This window comes from Cavia porcellus, unplaced genomic scaffold (genome assembly GCF_034190915.1).
Source record: "Cavia porcellus strain 051 isolate PalLab524CR breed Dunkin Hartley unplaced genomic scaffold, mCavPor4.1 scaffold_8, whole genome shotgun sequence".
In the NCBI taxonomy this organism is placed as follows: domain Eukaryota; kingdom Metazoa; phylum Chordata; class Mammalia; order Rodentia; family Caviidae; genus Cavia; species Cavia porcellus.
Window position 1 is genome coordinate 4041282 of NW_026947491.1, and position 27135 is coordinate 4068416.

At 44.8% G+C, this 27135-nt stretch overlaps 1 protein-coding gene and 1 pseudogene across 9 annotated transcripts in view; one reads left to right on the top strand and one right to left on the bottom strand.

Moving 5' to 3' along the window:
- Positions 1-731: 731 nt before the first annotated feature.
- Positions 732-24784, bottom strand: LOC134477198 (patched domain-containing protein 3-like; annotated as a pseudogene).
- LOC134477121 (uncharacterized) overlaps positions 24057-27135 on the top strand; it is a 108383-nt gene continuing 105304 nt past the window's right edge. For 3 of the 9 annotated variants that reach the window (XR_010049011.1, XM_063254095.1, XM_063254096.1), the window contains exon 1: positions 24070-25314. Coding sequence is in view for 5 of the 9 variants with exons in the window: in XM_063254095.1 (XP_063110165.1) it covers positions 24783-25314 (532 nt within the window). In the remaining 4 variants the exon portion in view is untranslated. Of the gene's footprint in view, positions 25315-27135 lie in introns of all 9 variants that reach the window. The other 6 variants (XR_010049012.1, XM_063254098.1, XM_063254099.1 and 3 more) reach the window with 5 other exon arrangements.

Below are 27135 nucleotides of genomic sequence, written 5' to 3' on the forward strand. Positions count from 1 at the left end.
TCACGGACCGAGAGAAGGGGCACCGACAGAAAAGCACAGGTACACAGTCTAATCCCGTCTGTGGACTACCAAAGGTCACCATACATTCCTCACCCGTATATACGTTTCCTTAGGGATCGATTTCATGAGATCCAACCCACAGCAAACGTCACCGTTCGCAGGCCCGACACACGCAGTCTGATTGATATCGTCAACATTCTGGATTTCCAGTTTTTTCCCCCGTGTTTTTAAATTTTTGCAATCGAACGGCAAACGTCGCAGCACGCAGGCTCGAGATACAGTCCTGTCTAAGTGTATCGATAACCATCTCTTATTCCTGTGAAAAACTTCTGTACTTTCAGTCTTTCTGTCTCATCCTGCGTTCATGCGACCACACAGCGAACGCCGGGAATGGCAGGCAGGACCGACCCTCATAGGCGTATCTATGTATTTCTCTAACTCTACATCCATCTATATCAACGTCTACTTATTTATTCCTCTTTCCACCTATATTTTTATAACAGCATTTCGTATTTTTTTTTTCTTTTTATCGGTACCGGAGATCGAACTCACGACCGCCTGCTTAGCATTTTGTATTTTTAAGCTTTTTATTTTTCGTCTCTGGTTCATGCAATCGCACAGCAAACCTCGAGGCTCGCAGGCCCAGGACATTTCACGTTTTCCCATTGCTCTCTCAGACCTAACTGTTCACCGCGCTGCTACTTACTGACTGACTCAGTGCACACCAGTGATTCACTTAGTTAATGAGGTGGTCATTTTTATTTCTTTTTTGGAAGGGTCGGGCCAGTTCAAGCAGGAGGGCGGGCGGTCAGGTGCTGTCTTTAGCTACTAAAGATCTGCGAATTGAGGATCCATCCGCCCCTTTGAGGGCAGTCTAGGCAGAATCAATCGATCACCAGCTTCGTGGGGGGGACCTACGACCACACGGTGGCAACACCGGATACTTTTCCTCGTTCGATTGTCTCGTGACTCTGGTCGTCATGACTGACTGACTCACTCTGACTCGTCCAATGATTTACTCAATTCACTCCCCAGCAGCTTTTTGGGTGGTTTGTCCCTGTTTTCTGTTTGTCTCAGCATCGCTTTCACAGTTGCTGAGGCACTCGAGCCAGAGACAGCCCGAGGCTGCTCCCAGTCCCGTGTACAGTGGCCCTTCCCGGACCTTGTACAGCCTCCTCTGTTCTAAACTGCGGCATCTCACATGCTGGTCGTGGGGGGAGGATGCCAACTTCCCACTCCTTTTCCTTTTCCTCTTGAGGCTGCTCATGCAACTGGTTGCGGGTTGGGTGGCAGTGGTGACTTCCCACTCTGTATCCCTCCGTGTTGAGGGCCGCTGGTCACAGGGTAGGGGGCGTACTGTTTTCTGGACCCAAGATTGCTTGAATACCGTGTCTGCAATCTGTGTCCATCTCCTGCATTGGTCATTGGGCAGGAAGAGTCTTGCTGTTCCACTCCCTACTCTCTCTGCCATTGCCGAGGCCCCTAACCTTGTTGTTCCTAGGGGTTCCAGTTAGCTGCTAGGGTGCATGACAAATACAAAACAAAAAGAGAAACCAGCAGCCTGTCAAAGAGGGAGCAATTTCCCGGTCACTTGCCCCTGTGTGTGCTGGCAAAATTTGTTGCCAGGTTGTACTGCCCTCTGTTTGCAGGAAAGCAAAATAGGTAAGGGCCATCTATATAACCCAGATCTATCTTGTGTGAATTGTGTTTGCCACAGAATTGTAGTCTACCCGTTTTTTTATTTGGGGGGGGGGATGCTTTCCAGGAACGCGGATTCCTGCTCTGTGCAGGTAACAGACACATGGGTAGCCTGGTGGGCTTGATGATCCTTTTATAAAGTCCTTTGATCTCCAAGTCTACTTAAGATTGATTCTGACACCAGGACATATGTCTCTCCTTTTCTTCCAATTACCTTGTGTTTTTAGTTGATTTTCTCTGAGTAGCTCCAATGTGGCTCCTTCTTTATTCAGCTGTGTTGGATCCCCTCTCCTAACTTCTTCCTGTGGCTTATGACTTCATTTCCAGATGGTCCACAAATTCAGCACATTTCTAACAAGTCAGGAATTATATTTATTCTGTATCAAAGGGAAGGAGCTGTGGTACAGGTGAAAGCTGAGGCCCAGAGCCATGTTTACAGGCTTAGCCTCTATAAGGATCTTAAAATTTTTGCCAGTAAGGGAAAAAAGCTTGAATAAATTTTGTGTCCCGAAGCTGTGGTTTTCTTAAAATGTACAATTTTAACATTACAGCTTTCCTTGTCTGGTTTCTGTATTTTTTCTGTTGTACTTTGGCCTCTCACCAGGCCCAGTCACTTCCTCCCTCCCTGTAGGCTACCTTCTGGTGGAAACCAGATTTGCTGATGGGACCAGAGGTGGGCTCCTGGAGGGCTGGCCAGGACTGGGATGCTGTCCTTGCCTGACCTGGCAAGTACCTGCTCTTAGATAGCTCTAAGACCTGCCCCCTAGCCTCATACCTCCTGTTATTAGCACCCCAAACCTGTGCTGCCTGTACTGTGATGAACTCACTGACTAGGAAGGGAACCCACCTTCTTAGGCTGTGGCCATACATATGCAAACAATATGCACTGTGCTTCCAACTCAGTGGTGCTGCGTGACCTCCAACTAGCTCAGATTTTGTGGGCCTAGGCTGTTTGGAAGGAAAGGTGTAATTATTTGTACCTTGCCTAGTACCTAGTATACATTAGGTGCCATAAGAATGTTAAAAGTAAAACTTGTGTTCTCAGAAAATGGCACCCAAGACTGTCAGACTTCCTGGAGGGACTTGTTGCTCTCATTTGGCCCATCCCAGAAGGTGCACCTGGCCTTACCCCTAGAAAACAGAAACCAGACTGCAGGGGAGAAGAGCAAATGTGGTGTCCTCCTCCAGGGAATACAATTTCCCCAGCCCAGGTTTCTGCACCTCTCCCACCCAAGGACAAAGGTGCCCACTGGGGATGCAGTTAGAGCACAGAGGACAGGGTCACAGTACCCCTGAACTTCCTGAGGCCTGGGGTGGGATGGGACAGTGGCAACCACAGTGGGACACACAGGACAGACACACCAGGCAGGCGGGGCCTGGGCCTTGAGCTGCGTTGTGAGGGATGGAGATGGGCTGCACTAGCCCCGCTTGGCTAGCTTACATGGGGCTAGGATTGTGTCCCTGATGGGTCCCCCATTCCCGGGTCCCTGTGCCTAACTCTTAGCCTGACCATAGTCCCTGTATTATGGCAAGAAACTGTAACCTTTTCATATCTAATATATACAAGTGTGTGAGTCTTAACCCTAAATGTATAATTATTAGCTTTGAGCAGCACACATAGATGAGTTTTCCCCAAACCTTTGACATAACAAATATTTCTTAGGACACAGAAAGCACTAATCATATAAAAACAACAGTCTGGATATATAAACTTTAAAAATTCATTAAAGAATTAAAAAATAACATAAAAAAATCAAACAGCCCAATCAACAAATGATTCAAATAAGCACATCTCAAAAGAAGTACAAGTGACAATTAAGTATATGAAAGGCATCTGACATCTTAGCCAGTAGAGAAATACAAATCAAAGCTACAGAGATTTCCTTTCATCTCAGTCAGAATGAGTATTATCAGGAACACAGAAAACAATAAATGCTGAGCATGTGGGGGAAGAACTATCCTGCATTGCCAATGGAAATGTAAGTTAGGAAAACCACTATGGAAATCACTATGGATGTTTCTTAAAAAACTAAGAGAGCTGCTATCTGATCCAGCTGTACTGATTCTTGGTATCCAAAGGAATCAGCCTATTGTAGGCATAGCTGTATGCCCATGTTCATGGCAGCACAATTCAGAATAGTGAAGACATGGAACCAGACTAGGGAACCTACTCTTGGTTGCTGAACTCAGTTCATCCCAAAGTTGTGTTTAAACACCAAAAAGTTCAAGAACTAATGGACTAATGGAAAACCAAATAACTGTTTTTCAATCTTCCAAATTACTTATAAATTCATTTTTCCAGGACTTTAACAAATTTTATGATTTCTTTAATGCTATTGTGGTTCTCAGGTTTCCTCTTAGCTTTACTGCTGACATCACTTTCTTTGGAGCTACGGTTACAATATTTTATGCAAATAAAGTACAACAATGAGTCTTTTAATACATTAACACAAGCACTATGTATTATCTGAGAGAGAGCAGCACTTAGACTGAAGTGTCACCCCTCTGTGTCTCACTGCATGACTTACTCTCAGCCTACACAGGTTTTCTCAAGTTGGATTTTTGGTTCGATTATTGAGCAAAGTTACAAACACAAAACATTTTTTTTCCCCTGAAATTTGCCATTTGAGTAATGGAAAGTTCTAGCCTGGAGTTGTTTGACAATTGAGGTATCACTGCATATAAATATAAATATAAAATGGAGTACTATATGTTCGTAAGGAAACACAAAATTTTGTCATTTGCAGGAAGACTGACTGATCTGAAGACCACATTGAATAAAACAAGCCAGACTGGAGGGACAGATACGTGTTTTCCCTAATATATGTGTAATCCAAACAAGATGACAGGAAGTAGAAGGGAGACTATCAGAGAAGAGAAAGTGAATAAAGCAAAGGGAGTATAATAAAAGTAGGTAATGGGGGCTGGAAGTGATCAAAACACATGCACTCAAACAACGTGAAACTAGGGGGCAAGATGGGGCGAGAGGCATTATGAGGGGGTGAAAATTAGGTATGCTGTGTATGGATCAGCCAAAATGAAACCCATTAACCTGTATAGTCAATATGGACTGATAAAAAGATGCGAAGGAAAAACAACTTTTCTTTATTAAAATATAACACTGAGAAAGTGCACAAAAATCCTCTAAACTAGAAATATACATAATATTACATTTTCACATAATATTGCATATAGGGAAGCAATGAAATAATATTCCACTTACAGTATGAACAAGAAGTAAGATATTTCAATTCCAGTAATAATTCCAGTTTTTTTTTGATGAAATAAAAGGAAAAAATAGCCGGGGATTTAGCTCAGTGGCATATTCGTCTGCCTGGCAAGCCTGAGGTTGTGAGTTCAATCCCTGGAATCAAAAAAAAAAAAAAAAAAAAGGAAAAAATGGCTAGAAAGTTATACCTTATACCTTGTACTTGACTATAGCAGCTGTCATTAGGATGACAATACTAACTTAGTATTTTCATGTAAAACTAAGTTTTCTCAGGCTATGTTAGATAATGATTTAAAATTGAATCTCCAAGTCAAGCAGTCTGTTTTCATTTAAAGTTTATCAACTTTTTTTTGTTTGTTTGTTTTTTTCCTTTTTATCGGTACCAGGGATCGAACTCATGACTGCCTGCTTCCAAGGCAGGCGCTTATGTCGCTGAGCTAAATCCCCAGCCCTTATCAACTTTTCTTAATTGTGCATTTAAAAAAATCAGATTGGATTGGGTCAGTCAGAATTCTACAACTGGCCTTTTTTTAGTGGCTTTTCAAACAGACCTTCAGATAAAGGTTAAGAATACTGGAATAAAAATGAGGCCATGGGCAGCCCCAAATACCATAATAAGAAACATAACCTTAAAAATGTCCTGAAGCTGTGTGCTTGGGCAGCAGCTAAAATGTACACCCCTACTGCTGTTGAGGTTGCACTCTGTAACGCCGGGGAGCCCAACAGATGCAAGGCCTCCATTGCCTTTCCATTTGCCGAGGGCTCAGAACCGGAAACAAAAGCATAGGAAATGTGTGCAGAAAAATCCAAAGAAACCCCTATACAAATTACAAGGTTAATCATGGATAGGGAACTGAGATTGACCTTCCAGAATGCCATGAAACCTGTCACTTCCACAATTACAAAACTGACTGCATGTGTCACCAACAAGGCACACACTGGGTTAGGGATAAGCACCAAGGAGACCAGGAACATAGCTGCTGATGCAGCCATGACATTGCAAAAAGTGCTTTCCAGTACTCCCCCATACTGGTCAGAATATATGAGGTTATACACAAGCAAGGGACCTCACATTGTTTGGCTCCATCTGGTAACTGTTGTAACATTCACTTCTTTCTGACTGGGTTAGCAACATCTTAGTCCAAATGAAACCCTGGGGAGAAATGATTTCATTTGATGATGAAATATTACAGAAATATTGTCCATAAAAGAATTCCTATCATTAGAATCTTCACTGTTACCTTTCATATAGTGCATGTATGTCTGTAACCAAAACTCTGTAATATTTTTATCTACATACTTGTTTTCTTGAAAACCCACTACACATTTTTTCCAATTTTTGCCTTACATCTTCATCTCAGTATTTAACACTTTCAGTGACAACAACCATAACCCTGGGACATAATATGAAAAATAATCTTCCCTACATCATAATATGGTGTGATGTAGGAACCATCACTGGCCACCTTTCAAAGGCCCAAGCCTTTCTGCACTTATAACACCCATATATACTGCGTATCATGTACAAAATGTATGTCAGCACTATGAAAAACTTGGTCTTGGTGCGTGTAAGAAAAGGACCAAAATAGTCTCTAAAGAACACATTCATTGGGTGGACATCGGTTTCTGTCCATCTGTGACAGAACCAAAGGCCAGGCAGCAGGCCTTTTTTCATGAAGACCATTTTTGGTCTGGCTTTTCAACCACTGTAGGCAGACTACTTCTCTCTTACCATCTAGGGCCATAACTGCTCCAAACCAGGTGATGCTATAAAAATAGCAAAAAAGCAAGCTTATTCCTGTGTAGACACAAAAGTATGTATGGCCTTGGAAGAGCTCATGATCCCTGTATAGAAGGCCAGGACGTAGCTGACGGTGGTAATTGTGATGGACACTACCACATGTGTATAGGCCTTGGACATTCTCTTTCTTATGCTGTCCATGAGGCTGGTCTTCTGCCAGGCAGGAATCACGATGAACACATCATCAACACCAACACCTGTTAAAGAGGAACAGAATCTTCATACATGTTAATATATGTTAATGGTTAAGTAGACAGACCATTTTCTTTCTCTGTATCATTTATTCTGCATAATCTTTTTTTTAGACAAAGTCTCGCTATGCAGTTTGAGCAGGCCTTGAACTCACAACAATCCTCCTGCCTCAGCCTCCTAAGTGCTGGGATTACAGGCATGTACCATATCTGGCTACAATCTCTGCTTCAATACTATGTCTTCCATAATTCTTTCTCTTAGTTGCCTCTGAATTTACAACAGAGTTCATCAGGCCTTCCTCAGTAAAAAGTCTTAGTTTACATGCAGCATGGCATACTCTATTCCAAGTCTTTACTTGCCTACTATGAATTGGTTCCTTTCCACCATGAGATTTCCTGATTGGTTTGGAATAGAACGTAAGAACAGTTGAGGACTCTGAAATCACCAGTGAAGACTGGGAAAAAAGGAGACCAGGAAGGACAGTGTGAACCTGTTTCAGATAAATTGTGACTCCTTCAAACTTTCTGTGAGTGGACACACTTTCACTCTTGCATGCCTCTGCTTCCATGTACTGGTATCTCCTCAGTACTTGGAACTGAAATGTTGATCTTAACTTCAATTTACTTTTCATATTTTGGAGGTAAACAACTTTGAAGAAGTTAGGAGGGTACTGGGATTAGAACCTGGCCTCTAACTCCGACATGCCATGTGTGTGATCCGACATGCCAGGAGGTAGGAGGTGTACCTGGACATACAGCTGTGCAGCCTGCCACTCCCTCCACTCCCACACCCTATTGCTGCTGGCCAGGAGGCTTCACTCCTGCTCAACTGGGATAATCAGCTCTTGAACTGATATTTGTCAGACGTTTAAAAACTAATTTGGTTAATTATAGAAACTTTAATTGTCCTTATACATTTCTTGGCTAAGTTTTCAAAATCACACACACACTCTTATGTATGTACAGACCCCACAGAAATGGCTTATCATAAAACAGCAGCATATGCTTTAACTATAACTATTTATGACTTCAGGGTACACCCAGTGACTGTGTGTTCGGGGAGCTGTGCTCAGCAGGGCCAAAACAGACATCCAATCCACATGACTATCTCCTCTAGAAAACAAGGAACAGACTCTTCCAAGTTGCTTACTTTCTAAAATTAATGCCTTTGTTTTCTCATGTGCTCTGTTAAATAAACTCTGAAAAGTACCATGAAAACTAGGATTCCACTCCTCAGCGATGATTCCTATTAGGGCTTCAATGTATATCCATGTAGAATTTGTTCTACATAAACGTACACATAGCTATTTCTCTATTTCAAATGTTTTGTAGTCAGGAATTTTTATTTAATAGGTATATAAGACTGAATATCATTCCAATATATATATGGAATATCATTCCAATATATATATATATATATATATATATATATATATATATATATTTTTTTTTTTTTTTTTTTTTTTTGTCTTTTTCCTTTTTATCGGTACCGGGGATCGAACTCACGAATGCCTGCTTCCAAGGCAGGCGCTTATGCCGCTGAGCTAAATCCCCAGCCCCTGCAATATTTTACCTTTGCTACATTTGATTTGACAGATCTCAGCCTGATGTAATTGTTTCTGCCAGTTCCTCTCTGCCTGTGATCTTGCTTGATTGCGTGACCAGATTCTAAGAGAAATTGATGGGTCAAAAGTACTGTTTCTCTAAGTCTTTTGATTTGTTGCAAACTTGGCCTAAAAAATCTGTGTAGCAATTTACATTTTCCCACAGCATAATTAGAAGGGTATTAGGAGGGTTTTCCTTCGCACATAACCTTTTCCAAACCCCATCCGCTGGACTGAGTAAAAAAACAAGCTGTCACTTGTACTTTGATTTGTATTCCTTGATTTAATTGAGAGCTCAAATTATTTTTCTCAGATTTTCAGAGATTTCCATTGTTATGTGTGAATTATTATTTATGTTCTCTATTTGTCTGTTTGGGGTACTGGATTTTTCCAGCTCCAAAGACACATAATTGCATGGGATTTTCCTTTTTCCTGGCTCCTCACGTTGAATCTTTGCATCCACCTACAGACAACCCCTTCCCTCTATCTCATGTACACAATAATGTGCACCTTTGCATTTTTTGCTCAGCTAGAAGGAGAAATGGTGAATTTTTAACTATGGTCCCAAATGGTACTCCAATGTGCAGCATCAGACCAAAGCTGCTCACCATTGCCAAGACAGCAGAAGACACTCCTCAGACTGCAACCAATACTTTGCTACCTATGCAGCCCAATCTGTAAATTTTGAGGGAAATATCGTGGAATCTGTAGTGGCAGCTTCCTCACCGAAATTCCTGACCTGGACATTGGGGCAACAATTTCAACACTTGTCTGCTGGAGACTTTAAATTTCCAGGCACACTCTGAGATGGAATGGTAAGGATGGAAAAGCTAGTGATATATACTTTTACCAAACTTCTGGATGATTCCCATGCAGGGACCCAAGCACTAATCTACTGACTAGCATTTCAGAATCATAAAGATTTACTCAGTACTTGAGATGGGCACCTGCATTCGATATTCAGAAGGGCATGAATGGAAAATGACAGGAAAGGGAAGGGCTGCGTTGGTCCAGTTTCTGTTCCTATAATGAAATACTTGATGATGGATAATCTGTAAAGAAAAGAGGTTTATTTAGGTTCTGCTGTGGGGATCCAAGAGCATGATACTGGTACTGTGGCAGGCCCTGCTCATGGTGTCATAACCTGGTAGATGGCACCATGGTGGGAGAATGTAAGATGGAGAGAGCACCAGCCAGACAGGAAGCCAGACAGACTCAAGAGACTTGAACTCTCTATCACAACTTGCCATCACACAGCAATTATCCAGAGACCCACGAGAACTACCTAACTTCCCTTCAAGGGAGAAAGAACCTTATGACCTAACCTCTTTCCATTAGGCCCTGCTTCCTGAAGGTGTTACCATCTCCTCATACCACACTGGGACCAAGCCTGCAGCGTACAGACTTCTGGAGACACGCTTGGATCACACCCCGTCCACAGCAGAGGACCAGCAGTAGCAGAGACAGAACAGACCTAGTTACCTTCCTATCCACTCTGGAGCTCCAACTGGCCATGAACAACAACACAAATAGCCCTGCACTTCAAGGCTAGTTCATTATGCACTGTGGTAACAAAACATACAAAACCCTGGTTTTAAATTACTTTCAAAATTTTTTTCCACTGGTGAAGTATGCTCTGTAGGAAAGTTGCTATTAACTTGGGGAAAAAAAGGAGCTGAAACCTGCTGTATTTTGAATGCGCCTCTTTCCTTGTTAGGCCAACAGAAATGAGAATATAGAAGTTATGGTTGAAAAACCACACGAATAATTGTATTTTTAAAAATTCATTACAGGGCTGGGGATTTAGCTCATCGGCATAAGCACCTGCCTTGCAAGCGTGCAGCCACGAGTTCAATCCCTGGTACAAAAAAAAAAAAATTCATTGCAGTAAAAGAACATTGCCATTTAACAAACCCCTCCTCCACCACCACCAAATACTCTCCCTTGCTTCAAATACACTTCACTCTTTGCTCTTGTCCCTTTTGGATCAGTTCTGGAATTCCTCTTTCTGAGGTGTGTTTACTTAGGCTATAGTGGCTGCCTCAAATCCTGAGCTGATTCACAACACTGACTTCTCCTGTCATTTTGATTTTAGGGAAGAGCTGGAGGACTAATGGTGCCAGGTCCAGTGAATATAAGGTAGATGAAAACACAGTCTCATGTTTTCAGATTGTAGCACACAAACTTCTGGAGACACATTTGGATCCTATCCAATTCCTATCAGAGGGCGAACAATACCAGGGACGGAACACAGACTCAGTGGCCTTTTCACCAACTCCTGAGCTCTGCCTGGCCATGAATATAGCATAAAACAGCTTTCTATCAGAAAACACTTGGCAGCAGCATTCGCCGAAAAAGTTTTTTCATGACTTGCATATTCTCACAGAAGAGGCCTCCAGAACGGCTTCAGATACTGCAAGAACAACAGGCTAAGTGTTTTCAAAGGAAATAGAAGTTATTTTGAGGGGAATTAATGGCAATGAGTCTTTTGCTGTAATGAAATTTTAAATTTAAACATGCACCCTACATTTATTTATCTATCTATTTTGGTCTTTTCGAGGAAGGGTCTCACTATGAAGTGCACGCTGGCCTTGAGCTCGCTTTGTAGCTCAGCCTGGTCTTGAATTTACAATGATCCTCCTGCCTCAGCCTCCCAAGTGCTGGGATTACAGGCATGTGCCACCACACTTGGCATCACTACACATTTAGATCGCACCTATAAGAAGACATTTTAACATATGATTCTGGACTTTATCTCTACAACATCCACAACACTATGCTTTAAAATATTGACAATGACCTCGAGTGTTATTTTTACTTGCTGAAAATTGCTTCCAAACAAATGGCTGATATTTACCCTCCAGATTTTTTAATAGGGGGGAGAAATCAAGTTTGGACTTGAAATCTAAGAGAGACAACTGAGGAGTACGTTCAATGATTCCAAAACAGCAGGAACATAATTGAAGTCCTTCAGACAAGGACATATTAAACATCAAAAATTGTACACATACATATTACACATACACTGTGACGGGGCGACATTTAACTATAAAAAAACTTCATATTACACATACATTGCAGTCACATTTCACTTTTTTCCTACCTGTAAATGCTATGAATTAAAATTCGGAATCCAAAACAACATGGAAATGCAAATTACAAAGCACAAGTAAATTGCTCTTTTATAATAAACTTCTATGAACCATCAATGTTGGTGTGCATGAGTTTAGAATAAGAAAAAAACAAAATGAACAAATCAGAAAGATTAATGAAGGTAAAGTGTTACACGTGACACATTTCTTCCCATTTCTTTTTTTGAGCCTCTGTGCTTTTCTGATGTGAAACTTGGAGGACATGGAAAGTGATGGGTATTGGTGGTGATACTAAGGAACTGGATGTTAACTTGAATTTCTTTAAATCTCCTTGCATTTGATGTTCATTAGACAATGGAAGGCAACTTGTCCTCTATGTTGTTCCTAATTTTTATGTTGCTTCAGTCTTTCAATTTGGGGCAATGATTATCAAAATCCCAAATACTTTTTCAAAAAGTCTTTCTAGTAAGATCTAACACTGAATAGGGAAGAAGTGGGAATTTTGAACATAGTTGTCTCCTCTTATTTATTGTTTTGCTTTCTGTGGTTTCAGATTATCTATAGATAATTATGGTCCAAAAATATTAAGTGGGAAATTCTAGAAAAGAACAATTTGGGGCTGGGGATTTAGCTCAGCGGCATAAGCGCCTGCCTTGCAAGCAGGCAGTTGTGAGTTCGATCCCAGGTACCCATAAAAAGGAAAAAGACAAAAAAAAAAAAAAAAAAAAAAAAAAGAAAAGAAACAATTCCCAAAGATCTCAAGCAAAAATATGTAGATTGAAAGGGAAAGTACAGAAAAAAGATACTCCATATAAGCAGTAAACAAAAGAAAGGCTATGTTAATTATCACTTTCAGTAACAAGTAAAACATCTGGCTGAGATCCGTAAGGACACTGGGAAAATGAAGAACTCTATGAACAATTAGACCCTGCAAAGTACACAGACATTCAGCTCAACAACAGTAGCACACACTTTTCTCTCAAGGGCACTGGGACATTCTCTAGGACAGGCCATGAGGTAAACTGCAAAACAAGTCTGAACAAATTTTTAGAAACAAACTAAAAAGGCACCTTTCATAACCAACAGGGGAACAAAGCTTCCTATCGATAGTAGAACAACAGGGGCTGGGGATTTAGCTCAGTGGCATAAGCGCCTGCCTTGCAAGCAGGCGGTCGTGAGTTCGATCCCCGGTACCGATAAAAATGAAAGAGACAAAAAAAAAAAAAAATAGTAGAACAACAAATGGAAACCCAACTAACACACAAAGCTTCAGTAACAGACTAGTAACCAATAAATCAAAAAGAAATCACAAGAGACACTAGAAAGCACTCTGAAGGTCAGAAATGAACATGCAACATACCCTAACTTATAAAGTGACAACAGTGCTTGGAGGGAAATATATGGATATAAACACTGCGTTAAAAAAAAAGAAAAACATCAAAGCATTAACAACACAACATTTTGTGGAACTAGAAAAGAGAAAAAGCAAACACAAAGCTAACAGAAGTGTCTTAGTCTGTTGTGTCTGCTATAACAAAATATCTCAGAATAAGTATCTTAAAAACAACAGAAGCTCACAGTTCTAGAGGTAGATGGGCCCCAATCAAGCTGCTGGCTGATTCAGTATCTAGAGAGAGCTCACACCCTTCGTTTCATAGATTGTTCCATCCTCACTTTGGTGGAAGGCAGTAACAGGCTACTTATCACTCTTATCATATTCAAAATCTCATGCTAATCATCTTCCAAAGTGCCTACCTCTTAATACTATCATACTGGGAGTTAGGCTTCAAGGTAAAGATCTCAGGAAGACACCAACATTCAGACCACGGCAGCAAGCAAGCAAGAACAGTGATCAAAACACCAGTGTTTAAAACAGATTAAATAGAAACCAGAAAAGCAATGGGACCAATATACCAAAAGCTTGCTCTTTGAAAGGATCAATAAAATTGACTACACTTTATCCAGAATGACAAAGAAAAATAAGACAGAAGACACAAGTAGGCATAAAAATGAAGGCATTCTCAAATTCAAGAGAAATAAAAAAGATTGTAAGATACAGACATGGTGGCATATGACTATAATCCTAGTAAGAATTGCAAGGTAATTTGATTACAAAACCAAACCCAAAATGAAATGAGAATCTTAGTGTCCCTGCTAAGCAGACCTAGCTGTTGGATGTAAGACTTACCTGGTCCACAGGAACACCCCCAAGGGCGTGATTTGTGATGTCCTCCTGTGTTAATCTGAGGAAGCTGGATAAAGCACCAAACACAGCAGAGCACTCCAGTCTGGGGCCAGGGACGGCTCCAGCGGTCAGAAGTCCTGCAGGCCCTCTCCCCAGACCCCCAGACCCCCACCTCCCCAGCCTCCCGGCCACCCTGGCCCCAAGGTACCTGCAGCTTCTTCAAGGCCAGCCTCTTCTTCATGTCCTCAAACTGGTTCAGGAAGTGGACCGCCCCCCTCCTGCTCTGCTTATTGTCTTCCCTGCGCTGTGTTCAGGTAGTATAGCAGCTGCAAGGCTTTAGCCTCTTAGTAACTGGCTTCTCCCCGCTGTCTTACCCAGCTGTTCCCTCCAAAGAAGCCCACCAGGCTGATGAGGCAGCCAGTGTGCACATGGACGGGGAATCTGATCTCCCTCAGATCGAGGGTCCAGATGCTGCCAGGAGTACAGGAGTGGCTTGGAGGGCACGCAGAGGTCCTGGTACTTGGCACACACTTTCCATTTTCCTGTACATTCAGAGTCTGCACCGCTTGGTCCAATCTTTTGACTTCTGCAAAGGATTCCTGGTCTAGCAGTGAGCTGCCCCCAGAGACCAGCAGAAAGAAAGCGAAGGGGTTCCCTTGTTCATCCTGGAGGCCCAGAAGCTCTCGCTGTTGGTGGAGAAACGTTGCTGCACTAAGTGCCACTCGTTCTTGGCCGGCTCCAGATCAGTGTGTAGTTCTCCTCCACGTCCTCCTCCTCCTCCAAGCCCACATACTGGAAGCCGGTGCCCAGGGCGGCCATGAGAGCAGAGGTAGAAGCAGGAAGACCCAGAGGTGATCGCCTACAGTCGCGCACGCGCACGAAGGCGTGGATCAGCAGTGCCTAGAGGCAGTCAGTGTGCAGGTGGCGCAGAGCGACACCAGGCCCTGAGGTCCCCGAGGCTGCTCAGCTTTCACGGGTCTGCGGCTCCCATTCCGAGAACTGGGCTCCGAGGCTGCCACCTTGCTGGAGCTGGGCCTCTCCCAGCTGGGCCCAGGCCCTCCCTCTGGCGTTGCCTCCTCGGGCTGCCATCCCTGGAGCCTGAGTTCTGGCTCTGCCTGCGGTTCAGTCGCAGGTTCTTCCTGCGGCTTCACCTTGAAGGGGTGAACTTTCATCCCATGGCCACTAAGTAACCGCGCAGGACCAGGCCCTGCGTGCCCCGCCATGTCTCCCAGGGGCAAAGGCTGGAGCTGGGCAGTGGCCCGACCTTGCCCTGAGCCCGCCCCTTCCCTAAGGGCCATCCCTTCCCCCAGGCCTGGAACTGTCCAGTACTCTGCACTGCAGGTGGCCCCGACTCAGGGAAACCCAGGCAGCCTGTGGGGATCCTCCGGAGGGATCTTGGTCTGCACACTGCTCCTCCATGATCGGTTCAGCTGACAGATCCTACATCCTGAGAAAGCCTTGAGTATGTGAGGTCTCCTGCTTCCTGTGGCCATGAATTAGGGTTTCCAGTTAGGGTTAGTGGTTATGTTTGGGGTTAAAGTTGGAAATTGGTTATAGGGTTAGCAATTAGGATAGAGGAAGAGTTTAGGGCTAGGGTTGGGTTGGTTTTAGGATCAGAAATAAGAGATATTTCAGTTTTAGGTTGGGTTTTTGCTCAAGGTTTTGTGGTGGGGTTGGAGTTAGGGTTAGGGATAGAGTTAAGGTTATGGTGAGGGCTTAAAGTTAATTTTTGGGTGAGGATCAAGCTTAGGTGTTAGGCTGTGGGCTAGGGTTAGATTAGATTTAGCATTTAAGTTTATGGCCTGTGTGATGCTTAATGTTATGGTTAGTTCATTAGGCTCAGGCTAGGGTTAGTGGTTAGGATCTGTGTTTAGTGTTAGGGGTTTCAGGGTTATGGTTATGGTTAGGATTAGGTGTAGAGAATATCTTTTGGTGTTGCAGAATAAATTTGGGAAACTTTAACTTTTGTATTCTCTAAGAGTTAGGGTTAGGGGTTAAGATCATAGTCAGTTAGGGTTACTGTTTGGGGTTAGGGTTAGGGTTATGATTAGCATTAGTGAGAAGGACTATCACTTGAGGTTGCAGAACAGATTGGATAAAGTTTAATTTATGTTCTCTGAGGGGCCCAAAGGTAAATCTTAATACTCTAAACAATGCCAAATAATGGTACTGGGTTGCTTTCTTTACTTCCTTTTTTTTTTTTGCTTCGTGCCAGCTGGCCAGGACTCACCAGTGGGCTCAGCATCAGGTCGAGTGCAAGTTCAGCCCTGGCTCAGGATGCTGAAAACCCTGGGACCGTAAGGTGGAAGCTGCTTGCTTTCTTGCCCGAACCCTGCTGTTTCCCACCAGGCTCCAGTCGCCCCAGCTTGCTACGCTGCAGAATGTTGCTTACTTCACGTTACAAGACAGTGCTTCCTGAGACAGTGCTTCCTGAATTAAGACCTGGCATTGTATGGCTTGCTTTGCTTGCAGGCAGCTGGCCAGGTCCTACCAAGTGGATTCAGTGTCAGAGAGTAAGTGTGAATTCAGCCCTGGCTCATGCACTTCGGTTGCTGGCAGCTGGCCAGAACCAATCAAGGGGGCTCCATGTCAGCAAGCCACTGCAAGACTGAGACCACATGTGGATGAGGATGGTGAAAACCCTGGACCTTGTTGGTAGAACCTGCTCAACTACTTGTCCTTCAGTCAGTGACCCAAATGCAAAACATAACGATATCCCTGACCCCAAAAACTAAAACTAAAACCTAATTCTGATACACTGACAGAAAAACTGACTCATAATCCAAAACTTAATACCTAACCCTAACACAAAACCCTACTGCTAACACTCAGAATCCTCGATGGGCCAGGTGATGGTTAGTGTCGGACATCGAGGGGCGAGCATGCAGGGAGATAGCGGTGACCCTGAGAGAGGAGTGGAGGCAAGCCTGAATCCCCTGGAGTGATCGGAATGATCAGCATGTGGATAGGGGCCCTGAAATGGAGGTTCAGGGAATGGAGGTTTGGGTGGATATTGAGAATTAAGAAAGTTTGCAGGAGGCCAAAGTACAATAAAAAGAAAGTTTCCATCATAAACTTATCTTAAAGTGGATTTTCAAGTGAGTTTTGGAAACATTCATTTCTGACGTGGCTCGAGATGCCATCTGTTATCAAGCAACCATTGATTTCTCAGGATGACTATTCATTATGCACAAATGTATCAATACAAACACTGTAGCAACTAAGTTACACTCAGCCGGGCATAGTTCAAATGTCCGAAAAACAAAAAGCAAAAACATGCTACCTAAAGTAAAATGACTGCCTCCAAAATGAATTAAATATTGAGGAAAGCTTAATAAGAGATATAAATACCTAAAAATGAAACCCAAAACCCTGCATGCACATTAAATGACGATGCCCATGCCTCCTTTGGCCGCCAGGGGGCACTCCTCTAAAATCCGAATCTATAAACTGATTGATCAGTGGATGCTGGATGGATCCCGGCCCAGCTACAGAATGTAGTCCAGACCGGTGGTGGGTCTAGACAATATGGGAGATGGATTGGTGCAAAACATTAGGGGTGGTTTGGGGTTGCTATCTTTGGTATGGATTAGATGAGGATTTGGGGTTTTGTGTCATCTGTTGAAGCTCCATTCCCATGTCCTTGAATGACGTTTGCCATCCGTCCATCATTCAGTCCGGGGACCGGCGAGGGGAGCCCTGTATCTGTCTGGGCAGGGAAGAAAGGAGACACTGTGTCTTTCTCTCTTGTCTCTGGTCTGCGCTGCCTGTTTAGGTCTGGCATCCCCACCATTCCGCTTGGAGCCCTGCCTCCTGGACTGTGGACAGAAACCTCAAACACTGTTAAGACATAAACCTAACCTTTCCTTCCCATCCCTTTCCCAACCCAAACTGTCTTTGGATGCCAGGTGTTGTCTCGACAATGACAGGCAAAGAACAGTTCGGAGCTGTTGCCTGAGGAACGCCAGCACTGGAACAGATTGGGTTGTTGCACAACTGTAGGGGAGACCCCTATCACAGGTCAGGACAGCTCAGGACAGCAGAAGGACTATGATGATGATGGAAAGCCTGCCGGTAATGATCACACTCAAAAGGTTTCTGCAGGGAAGAAAGACTGCATTGGGCTTTGGACTCCACCTGATGTGGTGGCTCCCAGCACTCGGGAGGCTGCAAATTTGAGCCTTGCAAATTTGAGACCAGCCTGGCTACAAAGTGAGCTCAAGTTCAGCCTGAGCTGCACAGTGAGACCCTCTCTCAAAAAGACAAAAAAAATGTAATATGCTGTGCTAGGATATAACAGCTACAATGATGAAGTCACTAGGTGACAGGAATTATTCTGCTCCACTGTAATGTTGGTTTTTTTTTGGGAGGGGGGACAAGAGTCTCACTGTGTAGTTCAAGTGGGCCTCAAACTCACTCTGTAGCCCAGGATGGCTCAAACTTGGAGTGATCTTCAGGCGCCTGAGTGCTGGGGTCACAGGTGTGCATCCCTACATCTGGGTCCACTGAATCTGCCTGCACCATCACGGCATGTGTGGGCCACTGCTGACCGAAATATTATGTGGTACATGCCTACATATAATTGCGTAAAAATCAGGCTGATGGAACTTATGGTGGTAGAAAGCCAATGAGAGGTTGTCTGCAGATGACATCAAGGAAGGCTGGATTGCAAAAGGTAGTAGGAAGGAGGGAGGGGAAAGGGAAGTAAAAAGAGGAGTTCTCTGCGTGTTCCAGCTCCCCTGCATGGATATAACCGTGGTGTGCTCCTGCAAACTGGTACTAATAAAAATGAAAAACTTAAAAGGCGCTAGGAAAGGTGTGAGATGGATGGGAATGTTTCTTACCTTAACTGTGGCCTCATGATGTAGACGTATATTAGAACTATTAAGCTTGGCATGCTGACTCAGTCCTGTCACTCAGAAGGCTGGGGCAGGAGGATCGCCACGAGTTTGAGACCAGCCTGGACTACACAGCAAGACCCTCTCTCAGAAACCAAAATGCAACAAAGCAAAACAACTCCCCCAAAACAAAACAGTAGTTTAAACATGTTTGTTGTACTTCTCTTTTTTTGGTTCCAGGGATCGAACTCATGACCTTACACTTGCCAGGCAAGCGCTTGTGCAGCTGAGCTAAATCCCTGTGCTTCTCTTGTAACTCGGTAAAATTGCAGAGAAGTCAAAAAACTTGCTTTCTTTATGTTGATATACCACTAAAATGAATAGATGGTTCTTTATTGTTGGTTATATCAGAACCACCCCTGAGCAGAAGATTTCATGGATCTGGGATATATACAGCTTTAACCCACTTCTTTATTTTTCTATTCAACAAAGGGGAGAGAATTCTTAGCTGAAATCAAAGTTCTCCCCAGCACCCAACTTGGCCAGGCTTGGGCTTTCGGCTGCATACAGAATTTCCAGCCTGCACCGAGGCACCGAGTCCTGCGCTCCTCCACCAGGGGCTGCTGCTTTCTACTCCATGCTGTATTAGCAACTGCTCGGCTATCCTGGTGATGAACAGGGAGAAAATCACCTTTTTTTGTGTTTTATTGTAGCCCAAATGTGCTACAGTAGCAGTGAAACCTTTCTCTCAATTTTCCTTATGTAGTCCTTTTAAAAATGGACCGGGGGGGGGGGGGGCTGAGGATGTGGCTCAGTGGCACAAGCACCTGCCTGGCAAGTGCGAGGTCCCATGTTCAATTTCTGATACAAAAAATAAATAAATAAATAAATAAATAAATAAAATAAAGATGAAAATTTTTAAAAGTAGGGCTTGGGATTTAGCTCAGCTGCATAAGCACCTGCCTGATAAGTACAAAGTCGTGACTTTTATCCCTGGTACAAAAAAAAAAAAAAAAAAAGCAATTAAAAAAATAGAAATGGACCTGAATATGCACCCAGCTAGGCTGTACTAGAGATGAATTCATGGACTCTCTTCCATCATGTTCAACTCAGAATCCCTGCTCCCCTAATGTTAAACGGGGAGGGGGTCAAGTACATCACACCTACCTCCTTCAGTAGGACCTCTCTCCTCAGAAGTTATTCTGCCAGCTGGCCAATTACTCAGGAGGCAGAGGCAAGAGGATCCTGAGTTTGAGCCAGCTGGGGAAACTTGATGAGATCCTACTTTCAATATAAAAAAACAAAAAGGCCAAAGGTTTTGGTTCAGTGTTCCTTGGGCTACAAAATAAAAATAACTAGAAAAGCCCTCACACATTTCTGGATTTCAGCCCCCGAAATCCTGCTGTAACAAAATTGTACAAAAGTCAAGGTATCGGAGCTGGGGATTTAGCTCAGTGGCATAAGCACCTGCCTTGCAAGCAGGCGGTCGTGAGTTCGATCCCAGGCACCGATTAAAAAAAAAAAGTTAAGGTATCAGCAATGTTGCAAAGTCCCCTCAGTAATTTTGGGCGTGGGGTGGGAAACGTGAGCCTAACCCATAGAGCACTGAGCTACACTGTCAATCCTTTTTATTTTTTATTTACTCCTCCTGCCTCAGCCTTCCGGACTTCTGGGACAACATGGCCTGGACATTGAAGCCGAAATTCCCTTTTTTCCCCTCAATACTGGGAATTGAACCCTGGGCCTTCATACTTAGCAACATTCCCAGGCTTTTCTGTTTTGTATTTTGAGTCAGGGTTCCATTAGGTCGCTAAGCTGCCCAGGCTGGCCTTGAACTTGTGATTCTCCTCCTTGGGCTCCCAGTCTGCTGGGATGGCAGGTGGGCACCCTTGGGCCCAGCTAGCTTTCAGCCCTTGCTAACTCATTTGTATTCAAGTGCTCCACTGGTGATTCCAGTGAGAAACACTGATCTAGAATAATACCAGCTAATAACTGGGCATGTTGTTGTAAAGTAGCTTTTCACTGCTCCTGTGCGGGCAGTAAGAATTACAACCGTTTTTGCTCATAATTATAGGCGCCTCCATCTTATTGACTCAATAACCGCAGCGAGGTGCTGTGGGCATGCAAGAGAATTTCAAAAATTTGAGCCCAGCCTGGGCAACTTAACAATTTAGACCTTGTCTCAAAAACAAAACAAAAAACAAACAGAGATAACCAGGGTTGGAGTGATATTAGACAAGCCAGTCCAAAGAGGGCTGTCATGTTTCAGTTTCTGCCATTTGAGGTTGTGCAAGAATCCAGGTCTCCCTCACGTTTCAGTTTCCACGGGAAGCGTGGAATCTTGGTTACACCATAAGTCCTCTCAAATGTTGAATAATTTAGCAAAAAAATTTAACGAGTCACACCAAACATCTGTGAGGAAGGAAAATAGGAAGATTGAGTCCAGCCTAGGCCACTTAGTGAGTTAAGTGAGTTCCAGCCTCAAAAATGTAAAAAAGTCCGATGTAGCTCAGTGCAAAGGCCCTGGGCTCAACCCTCAGTACTCCTCCCCCCACCCAAAAAAGAAAATCCACATTTCAGTGATGCAGATATTAACTAGTAGAGTCTGCTATCCCAGAAAAAAGGAAAAAAGGAACTAGAAAAGCATCACTCATAAAATTTCCTCATCTACAATCTTTTCCTCCTCCCCCTCGTACGTGCTACTGGGAATTAAAGCTCTGCCTTCACACTGAGCTACATCTCCTGCCCATTTATTATTCTGAGACAGAATCTTGTTAAATTCCTAAACTGCCCAGGCTGGGCTTCAACTTGTGATCCTCCTGCCTCAGCCTCTCAGAGGGCTGGGATCACAGGTCGGTACCACATGCCTGGGCCATAATTTTTCCTTCGATTCACAGCACCCAGAAACATTTGTTGACCTTCGGGTAGTATCAGAATGTGCATCAAAGAAAGGGATCATTGCAAGAGGAATCATTCCTGTTGCCCACCTATCCCTGGCTAAAAACAGACTTCCTTAAATGTCCTATGGAAGTTCTTTACTTGATGTTTGAACAATAATCCAGCCATCTTCTGGTTAGCTAACTCATCATAATAGTTTTTTTTTTTTTTTCCTACTATCACCTTGCTTTTTGACTGGCATCTGTAACAGCAACTTAGGGAATTTAGGAGGAAAAGCTGGTTTGAGTGTATTGATGGAGTGATTTGGGCACTTTGGCACATAGTGAATTCGATGTGACCATGTAACTGCAGGGAAAGGACTTACAAGTGTTAGATATGTAAAATAACACCTAAAGTTTTAGGCTTATTACATGCTCTCTATAGGTCTCAGTGCTTCACATTTATTAACTTATTTAACACTCATACCAACCATCTGTAAGACACTGAGGCACAGGTGCCTAACCTTACACTTGGTCTCATCTCTGGAAGGTTGTGCCTTACTTCAGGACACAGAGACCCAGGTCTACCACACTGATAGACATCTCAGGGTAGTAAGAAATAACCACGTGAGTGAAGGATGAGAAATAAAAGTCAAGGATAAGATTCTGGGGAATCATAATACTTAAGGGGCATAGAAAAGAAAGTAAGAGCATTCAAGAGATGTAGATGAAGACACGCTTAAAAGGAAGCAGAAAAATCTGGAGAGAACAAGGAGAGTTTAAGGAGTGAACCATCACAGTGACGGTGAACCTTTTATTGTTATTACTATTATTTCTGGTATGGGAGATTGAACTCACTACCTTGCGCTTGCCAGACAGGCGCTTATGCTGCTAAGCTAAATCCTCAGCCTCTTGATGGTGAACCTTTTAAAGCTTTTTTTTCTCTTTTTAGTTTTGGTACTGGGAATCACTCAGGGCCTTGCCTTGCCAGGCAGGTGCTATGTCACTGGGCTACATCCCAGGCCCTCAAACTGCAGCGGGTTGAGATGAGGTTTAAAAGCAGGACTAGGAGTAAAAGAGGCCCCTGCAGCAGTGCAAGCACTGGGAATAATGGAATAATAATAGCCAGGTGGCAGAGGTGAGAAGGGAAGGAACAAAAATATTTTTAGAAAAATTGGTTTTGTTGCCTGGTTATGGGTGGACCAGGGAATAAGACACTCACGATTCCACTCTTGGTCTCTGGTTCCTGAGGGTGATGTGTTGTCACCGTGAGGGCTAAGAAGTTAAAGTCCCCAGTTAGGCATGACAAGGAGTTAGGCAGGTGGTTCAGTAGGAGATGGACATTTATCCTGCATTCACCAGGATAAGTCTTAAGTCTGTGCAAAATGTACTTTTCTCTAGGACTGTCTAACATACCATGGATGGCTACAGTATTTCACTTATATAAAATGTCTCATTACCATACTTGGAGGGTAGGCATGGGGTGGATGGAGCTCAGCGGCCCGCACAAGTGGAGCAGGCTCTGGATTCCATCCCTAGCACTACAAACAACTAATATACGAATAAACCAAACCAAGCCAAAAAGCAGCACTTAGGCATACATAATGCTATTAATACAAGTACTGCTTTCGAATGGATGTTCAACTATTCATAGGACAATCTTTCTATGTCTACTTAACAAGCACTTAGCAATTATGTTAACTAATGTGAATTTGATCATCAAAACAATCGCAGGAGACAAACATTTTATCATTATTTTATAAGAGAACAGTGACAATATAAGCTGGGTGTGGTGACTCCCACCCTCTGGATGCTGAGGCGGGAGGATCACTATGAGTTCGAGGCCAGCCTGGTCTACATAATGAGTTCAAAGCCAGCCTGAACTACATAGCAAGATCCTGTCTCTCGAGGGGAAAAAAAAAAAAAGGATTACTTGGCCAGAGTAACACGGTTTATTCATGGCGGAGAGGGGAGTCCACTATCTTGTAGCACATGGCATGGATGCACACCTGATACCCCCCCACAATGCATCACTTTCAGGTACTTTTGCAAACTATCAACAGTGACGTAAGACTTCAACAAAATAGCGGTTCAAACTAACTTGGCAGGACCATTTTACATATAAATGACATTCACATGTAATTTTCAGTCCTCATTTCGGTAACAGAGAATTATAGTTTTTAATTTTTTCCAGTGGAATCTGAAGAAGAAAGTGTCATTTCTCCTTAACCACTGGGGTTAGTTATAAAAAGATATAGCTCACTAAATATGCTATAAAATGATCCAAAGAAACAGTGGTCGTGGGGCCGGGGATATACCTCAGTGGCATAGTGCCTGCCTGGCAGGTGCAAGGTCCTGAGTTCGATTCCCAATACTTGACAAAACAAAATGGTATTTGTGAGAGTAGTTCCACAAAAGAATAGTAAACAGCACATGAGATATGCAGCGTGATGTTTCCTAAATGGGATCTTTCAAGGTGAAAGGTCGGGAGGCTGGAATAATACCTGTAATTCCAGCACTCAGAGGCTAATGCAGGAGGATCCAGGCTGTCAAGCCGGCATGGGATACACAGCGTGCTTGATGCCAACCTGGACTATGTCCCTGACATAATAAAACAAAACAATCAACTCATGACATTCCCATCTTCCTGTTGATTTCATTAGAAATGAACAGACACTATCAATCAGGACAGTTCTGGAATTTCTGTGTTTTTGAGCTTACCGTAGGAACCCCAAATTATTAAAAGTACCAACAACATTAATACCTATATTGTCTAACTCAGCCAACTTAAGCAAGATGGCAAATTGACGAGTACCTGAATGCTAGCAAGAAGTCCTGGTTCCTACAATGCGGGAGCCCGGAATCCATCAAGCCCGAGAAGCCGGCGCCTCGGGGCGCAGGGAGCGCGGCTGGGAGTCGAGGCTGCCCGCCGCGGAGAGCTGCAGGTGCGGGAGCGCAGATTAGGAGGCCGAGGCCTGGTCCGCAGCGGGCACGTCCAGCGCCCCGGGCAAGCGTCAGCCCGGTGTCCCCTCACCTTGCTGCCCGCGGAGTCTGCGCTTCGGCGCTCCGTGACCTGCGCACAGCTTTTGTTTACCGGCGGCCGAGGTGCACCAGGGATCGAAAAAGAAACCAGAACCTCTGTCGCCCCGCAGTTAGGCTGCGGAACGCGGTCCTCCGCCGCTCCCGCTCCAGTTCCGGACGCCGGGCTTTGCAGCAACGCCGCGAGTACCGCTCCCACCGCCGCACAAGCGGACGTCGGGGCGGGGTCATGGCCAAGCCCCGCCCCCAGCCCAATCCTAGCTCCCCGCCGGCGGACAGGAAGCGGCTGCCGGCCGGGCAGCTCGGGAAGCGGCTCCAGTGCGCATGCGAGCGCCCCGGGGCGCCAGGGGAGGAGGGGAGCGCGGGCGGCAGGGGCGCGGCTCGGCGCGCGGGTTGGGCGGTGGCGCGTCACGTGGCGAAGAAGCAGGTGGAGCTCCGGGGCCCCGGAGAGGGGGCCGAGAAGAGGGAAGGAGCGAGGGAAGGAAAGCGGGGAAGGGAGGAAGGAAGCGAGCGAGGGGAGGCACGGCCCTGTTTTGGAGGAGCCGGGCGCGTCGCCGGCCTCCGAAGTGCAGCGGAAAGGAGGTGCCTGGCGTTTCTCGGCCAGGGAGGTCCCGGCTTCCCGCGGAGGCTCCGGACCCAGTCCTTCAGCCGCGCGCCCCGGGTCGATGTGCTGCTGTTAACCCTGAGGAGGCGGCGGCCGCGGAAGATGGTGTCGCCGAGAGTGTTAATTCTGCTCCTCTCCTGGGCGGCGGGGCTGGGAGGTGAGGCACGACCCCGCGCGCCGGCGCCGCGGCCACGGGCACCGCACGACGGCTGCGTCGGTCCCCCGGCGCCGCCCGGCCCCGCGCGCTATTGTCCCCGCGCCCGGCCGCGTCCGCTCGCCTGCGGCCCGAGCAGGCGCCGCGCTCCGCGAGGCCTTCCCCGCCCCCACTCGTGCTGGCGGCGGGGTCGCCCGAGCGCGGGTCCGGGTCCGGGTCCGGGCGCCCGGCGCGTCCTGCGCGCCCACCCCCCGCGCCTGGCTTGGCCCGGTCCGGCCCCTGCCCGGTTCCGGAATCGGTATGGCCGGCGGCACCGCGGCGCAGAAGCGTGGGAAGTTGCGCGGTCCGCGGCTGGGCTGGGGCATTGTTCTTCGCCGAGTGCGGCCGTCTGGCCCGACCCGATTCAGCAGGGAGCAGTAGCGGTCCGGCCCGCGCCGACTCCTCTCCAGCCTGCCTGGCGCCTGGTGTCTGGGGCTCTGGGCGAGAGCGGAGGAGGGCGTGTTCGCGTCCGCGTTCGCCGGAGCCCGCTGTCGCCCGGGGCCGGGCTGCGGAGGAGGAGGAGGAGGAAGAGGGCGCCGGCTGGTGTCGCTTGGAGTGGCAGGAGGGTCCCGGGCGGCCGGCTGGAGTTTCCGTAACTCGCAGGTGCAGTGGGCACTCGGCGCCCCCTCCCCCGACACATTGGAGTCACCTTTGCCGAAAGCGTAGTTTTTTAATGATGTGGATTTTGAAGGCAATTAAAACATGTTCCAGTTTTCGTTAAAGTCCGTAACATTATTTTGTTGTGGCGTAAAGTGCTTTTACTTTAGGTAGGCTTTTTGGACTTGCCCGGAAGTATACTTAAAGAAGTGTGCTTCAAAGCACCGCTTTGAAAGAATTTAAGGAATGGTTTGGATGAATGTCTAATTTTGATAGTTTAGAATATTTGGTGTAGCGTACTTCTTCTGTTCTTTGCCGATGTGACAGATGACTGCGGGGCCGCCGAGCATATCCTGTCCGTGGTCTGGGAGTGGTACTTCTATATGTAGGCAGACTTCTAGGTCTTAATGCTCATTGGTTGGGTATAGATTTTAGATTAAAAGCTGCTAATAGATCTGTACTTTAAAAAAAAATTGAGGCTGGAGACCTTTTCGTCTAACGTATGCATTTCTGTTATAAATGTGGCCCCAGGTATACCTGTTACCGAGCTGTATTCGCTTTGGGAGTTGTCGGTACAATTGGATACTATTCTCCGTGAGGTAATAAAAAGACAAATACATGAGACGCTTTAACTGATAAATAGTAGTATATATATAAAGTGTCATCTTTTAAAGAATGAAAACAAACGATGTAGTAGGTGTTTGAAAAATAAGTAAATCAACAGAATACTCTGGGTAAAGACCTTTTTACAGAAAGTTTTAAAATTCAAAACGGAGTCTTTAATGTATTGCACATTGGTTAAAAGGTAAATTTCTTTCTGTTAAGCAGAACTTTTTCGGAAAACAGCTTTTCATTTTTTTGAGAGGCCTTTCATTTTAAAGTCAGCATCAAGATTGTAACTTTTGACTTTGTAGGTATGTTTGTAATTTTATTGTATAAACTACTTTAACCTGAGCTATATATGGTCGTTCGTAAGGTATGTATATGATTAGAGATGCTTGAATTGAATATTTGTTTCAGCATATGAGAGAAATACACGTTTAGATTGGGAGAAGTTGTTGAAATATAAATTTAACTTTGAAAGCATGTCATTTTTCAGGTATTTAATAAACTCTTAATTACTTTCCCTTTTTTAACCTGTCAATCACTGTTGTATATGAATTTTTTCTTACTGTACAGCTGATTAGG